This window comes from Apis dorsata, unplaced genomic scaffold (assembly GCF_000469605.1).
Source record: "Apis dorsata unplaced genomic scaffold, Apis dorsata 1.3 scaffold_400, whole genome shotgun sequence".
Classification (NCBI taxonomy): Eukaryota; Metazoa; Arthropoda; class Insecta; order Hymenoptera; family Apidae; genus Apis; species Apis dorsata.
This window is the reverse complement of record NW_006263658.1, coordinates 28,767-34,625: the sequence shown is the minus strand read 5'-3', so window position 1 is coordinate 34,625 and position 5,859 is coordinate 28,767. Positions and strand designations below refer to the sequence as shown.

At 29.1% G+C, this 5,859-nt stretch overlaps 1 protein-coding gene across 4 annotated transcripts in view; it reads left to right on the top strand.

The window, feature by feature from the left end:
• LOC102670851 (transcriptional activator protein Pur-beta) overlaps positions 1-5,859 on the top strand; it is a 22,465-nt gene that overhangs the window by 7,017 nt on the left and 9,589 nt on the right. For 2 of the 4 annotated variants that reach the window (XM_006619255.2, XM_031512232.1), the window contains exons 2-6: positions 1,938-2,056; positions 2,494-2,596; positions 3,016-3,146; positions 3,424-3,651; positions 4,441-4,620. In XM_006619255.2, the coding sequence (XP_006619318.1) occupies positions 1,938-2,056; positions 2,494-2,596; positions 3,016-3,146; positions 3,424-3,651; positions 4,441-4,620 (761 nt within the window). Of the gene's footprint in view, positions 1-1,937; positions 2,057-2,493; positions 2,597-3,015; positions 3,147-3,423; positions 3,652-4,440; positions 4,621-4,985; positions 5,596-5,859 lie in introns of those variants that run through there. The other 2 variants (XM_006619257.2, XM_031512231.1) reach the window with 2 other exon arrangements.

The window sequence follows — 5,859 nt, the reverse complement described above, 5'->3', positions numbered from 1 at the left end:
TTTTTTTTTTTTTTTTTTAAGAAAGGTTAAGACAGGGGACTGATAAGGTGAAAAAACTATGTAGAGGTGTATTCGGTGGCCCGAGAGGAGCACCAAACAGGTCAACGACCTGTTTGGTGCAGCTGTTATTGATCGACGAGGACGAGGACTAACAACCATAGCTCCATCGTTTCATCTAATTCTCTCGCTTCTACTGGATCCTGATCCTTTTTGGTCCCTGCAAAATTCCGCCTTTATCCAACGCGAAGTTAAATAGGAAACAACGCAGATTCGTTAGATTCACCTTGTCCTCGAATGATCGTCAAATTTCCGGTACCCCTCCGACCCAGAAATTCTCCCCGTAGCTCGAGGGAATCCGGTAAAGAGCTGACCCAATAAACACTGGGTGACCTCTTTCCGGACTTCCACTCTTTACCCTTGTCCCTCTGACCTGCGTGCAACCCTTTTCTCCCCTCTGTTCTTCTTCTCCTACTTCTCCTTCCCTTCTCTTCTTTTTTATCCAGCGATAACTATAAAGCAACCATGGCAATCGTTGGAACGATTGGATATCTTCTTTCGAGTAACAGGAAATTTTTCAACACTCGGTTAGTCATTGTTGATAAAAATAAAATAGTTGAATAGTATGAATGTAGAGTATTATAAGTATTCTGTAAAGTATTATTACGATTCGATATAAGAAAATTGAATTAAAATCTTTTGAAACAAAGTTTTGTCTTTGTGAATTAATGCGAAAGATTTGAGCAAATTTTGATTTATTTTAATTTTATGGATAAAATTTTCCTTTAAATATTATAAAACATCTATTTTTTTAAACGAAAATGAAGCAAGAATTAAATATTAAAAAATATATAATTGGTATAAAATGAAATATTAAAAAATATATAATTGATACAGATGAATTAATTGTAATTAATATTTATTATATATATAAATATAAAAATAAAAGAGAGAGATATTATTTTATAGANTATATATATATATATATATATTTTAAAAGTTTAAAAATTATATTTAACCATTATACTCGATAAAATTAAAAAAATTTGTCTCAAAAGGGATAAAATTTAAAGATTAAGAAGATGGAATTCAATATGATTTATGTTTAATCTATATATCTTTATAAAATATAAAATATAGAATTTATATATTTTTTATAACTATTATCTGATTATAAATGACTAACTACAAAAAATTTAGTTAAGTAAATGTAAACGTATTTTGCAGGATTTGTTTCTTGATTTTCTATGAGATTCAACGGATGTTGATCATCCAACATTACCTGAATAGAGTCTCATTGAATAGGGGATGATTTTAAACGATTCAAGAGTCAGTCGGTCGAATCAGGAGGAAAATCCTATGGAGACATTGATGGAGAGAGATAAATCGAATGAAAATCTGCCTATTGTTGTTTTTTTTTGTTTAGAGGAATTCTTTCTTTTTTATTTTTCTTTGATGAGAAATAGTATTTTTTATAACATTTTTTATAACAGATGGACTAGAATAAACATAGAATATCTTGTAACTGATACAATCAAACTGATACAATCGAGATAAGAATGATCTTATATATTAAAAAAAAAATAAAAAGATAAAAAATAGAATAAAATAATCTTTGTTTACAGAAAAATTAATTTGGAATATTATATAGCATAGATATGGAAATACTATATTGATCTATAACAAAATTTAATAATTTTAATTAAAATTTTAATTTAAAGATAAAAAATTTTAAAAATTTTATTTCATTTAAGTTCAATATAAAATATCTCTCAATATATTTATTCTTTTCATCAAGGAATTTGCAGTTACAAAATATTACTTCTAATATTACCTTTAATAGATATAAACGTGATGAAACGAGACAGTTTTATAAAACAGTAATTGTAAATTATTGAATATAAGAAATGATGTTAATTAGCTTTGTATAATGATTTCAGGCCAGCAAGGTCAGCAAGGCGAACAGGAGTTGGCAACGAAGATGTTGCAGATCCAGAGTAAAAGATTCTATCTTGATGTAAAACAGAACAGACGTGGGAGGTTTATCAAAGTAGCCGAGGTATTTCTAAACTTATTTTTTGTAGGAGTCTTGGTCGACTTGTTTTTTCAGATTTCAGATTTTTGAACTGTTAGCGTTGTAATTGATACAACAAAATATAAATTCTACAATGCCGAAGAATTATAAATGAACGATTTAGAAAATGATTAATATAAATTACATTAGATATATAAATATTTTCAATTTTCTACAAATAATAAATTTTAATTTATGTACAATAATATTTAAGATTATATCTATGTGGAAGGATTAAAAAATAAAATAACTTAATTCAAATTTTTCTAGATCTAGTTATATAGCTTCAATAACACTAAGAGATTTAAATATAATTTGAAATAAAGTTGTTTTTTTTTTTTTTTTTTTTTTTTTTTTTAATTTAAAAAAGAAATAAAAAGTAAAAAAGAAGAAAAGAAAAGTAAAATATTTTTATTTTTTAGATCGGCGCCGATGGAAGGAGAAGCCAAATCTACCTGGCACTCAGCACAGCATCCGAGTTTCGGAATTACCTTTCGACGTTTAGTGATTTTTATGCATCTTTAGGTAAAATGCAATCTTCAACTATTGCTATAAGATTCCATATAATGCCTTGAAGAAAAGTCTCTTTTTATTTTTGCATCAATTCAATTGAAATTTTTACTGGTTTCAATTGAAAAAAATTTCGATTCGAATTATAATTTTTATTTTAACATTTATACATAAAAAAAAGATAAATTCTTGTTTATAGAAAAATATAATATACTAATATAATATAGTATTAATCGAAACATTCTTTTTAATGAAGATTTTTGTAATAATAGTTTTTTTTTTTTTAATTCTTTTTTTTTCTCCTTTTCATTCTTATTCATTATTTCTGCATATTTAAAAGATTTATAATTCTTCTAAAAAAAAAAAAAAAACTTCGAATAGATATCAGAAAAATATTTATAATTTTTCCCCCTTTTAAACTTTTGAATTTATAGGTCCACCAAACTCGGAAAATGTGCCAGATGATGGGAAACTAAAATCAGAAGTGATGACAAAGGATAACAGGCGGTATTACTTGGACCTCAAGGAAAATACTCGCGGCCGTTTCCTGCGGGTGAGTCACCCTGTATGTACCAGCCAATGCATTTACTTTCTACGCTAACTGATAAGGAAGAGAAAGAGAGAGAGTCTATCCTTTGTGGATACCGTCTTGAAGTGAAAAGGTCAACCTTTTCAGATGGTAAAAACATTTAGAGAAAGAAACTCGGCTGGGGAGATATTTTCAAGAAAAATGTGGTTTAATCGAATAAGCCGCTTTTATCTGCACATGCTTCAATTTAAAAAAAAAAAAAAAAAGAATCTATTATAAAATATTTGTTAAAATAATATTATTTGTTGCACAGGTGTCGCAGACGATAACACGAGGAGGACCCAGGACGCAGATCGCGATACCAGCACAGGGTATGATCGAGTTCCGTGACGCGTTGACAGACCTCCTCGAAGAATACGGTACGGACGATGGTGGTTTCAAGGGTGACTTACCAGAGGGACGATACATGCGCGTGGATAGCAAGAATTTCTATTTTGATATCGGCCAGAATAACCGTGGTATCTACATGAGAATTTCTGAGGTACGTACGTATCGCTAGCTAAAAATACAGGGTGTGTCTCTTGACATGAGCTAAATACATTACTCTAAGGGTGGATTGGGAGGAGAGAAGAGTTCATAAAACATTCATATAATATATAATATTTGATCAATTTATTTTTGTAATTAATTACATCAAATTAAGATTGTAAATGTATAAATATTAATGTTATATTATAAATATATATCTGTTATAAATATTTAATTATTCAATTATTATTGATATCAAGATGATTATCGAAATAATTACAAAATTTACTTAGAAGAGATGGATAATTTAAATCTTAATATATGTAATAACATGATTTAAATCTTAATATAAGATATATAATCTTAATATTATATGTTGCTTAATATAATATAATATATGATTTTAGATTATGATAATATTAGAAATTAAATTATAATATTATGATAATAATGTATAAGAATATGATGATAATAAAAAAGTCATTAAGATTATTAACACAGAATATTATTAGAGCATAAATATAATTAGAACTTGGAAACTATATGAATGTATATATATTATGTATATGTATTATATATTATATGAATATACATGAATTAACATTAATGTTTTTACTACATTTTTTTTATTGTTTTTATTGTTTAATAATATAAAATCTGCAAATATATCAATATAGAATACCGATTCAAAAAATCACGATCAAATGTAATACTATACGTCTTAATTTGAAAGAAAAGAAATTAACTGTTAAAAAAAAAGAATAAGAAGAAAAACATGATAAAAAAAAATATGTTTTTACAGGTAAAAACACACTTTAGAACAGCAATCACCGTACCAGAGAAATCCTGGGAGCGTTTTCGTGATATATTCGCAGATTATTGTGAAAGAATGAGAGAAAGAGGCGCTGGGAGTAACGTCGGCATGAACAGCGGTGGCGGAGGAAATGTCTTGCCCGAGGGGAGGGGCTCGGTGGTGGCACAGGTACCATCACCATCGACCTCACAACAGCCTAACCCCAATCCAAATTTAGACTCTCCTTTAATGAAGTGAAAAAGGCTTTAACTTAACTTGAACATTGGAATTATAATCGTAACTCGTTTTCAAGTCATTAAGCGAACTAAAGGAACTTGTCAGAGTCTATGNATCGTCATCGTCATCGTCATCATCGTCATCGTCATCGCCACCGTCACTATCACCGTCACTCGTCGTCAACTGAAAACACCAAAACTTGCCTGGAATGGGCAATGGTTCTATATATAAATATACATATATATACATATATATATATATACATATGTATATATATATATATATATATATATACATATATATATATCGTCGCAAAGAGTTTATACAACCAGTCAGTGCTGGTTGCTCAACATAGAAATTGCATTCGTAATTGCACGCAGATCCGATAGAAAACGATATTTAACGTAATTGATCATCGTCATGTTGACTTCCGATCTATCGGCCACCACTAGTTGTGGAGGAAAAAAGGGAAATCAAACTGCAGAAAGGAAAAGAAAAAATAAACGGTGAAGGATAGTGGATTAAAAGAGAATAGATGATGTGTGTGTGTGCGCGAAACAAAATAAAAAACGAGTCTGCCGCTCGTGCGATTCCATGGAAATACGCAATGACGGGATCGTGGATATATAGAATTATTGCGCGATATCCTTAGGTGGATACGAGTTGCCATCAATTAACGTTATGAGTACTACCGTTCATTTCCTGAAATATTTCTCTGTACTATCTTTAGATTTTATTTTAATTCGTTACTTATATTTTCTTTCTCACTTATGAAATTTCTTATAATATAAATCAGCTTGAGAGCTTAATTAGATACATTAATTCCTATGAAATGATGAAAGAAAAACGATTAATCAATGGGAAATGAACCGTAGTGGAGATCACGTTATAATTGAATTTGATCGTTCAGAATTTATGAATAAATGAATAGTTGTTATATTAACGATATATCGCAAGGAGAAAGGAGAGCGTGGTGTGGGTAGTCGCGTTGTTAGACTAAAATCCCGTTGATCGCAGAAAACGGCCAATCACTTATATTATAAGAATGAGATAAATGAGCGTATACAAATCTCGTGAAAAATTTCGATGAAAGGATCTAGTTTAAATCTATTTTTCATATACAAAGTGAATGAAACTTTGCGTATACTTTTGCTTCTTTTACATATGTATCTTATTACATATGAAGTCTTA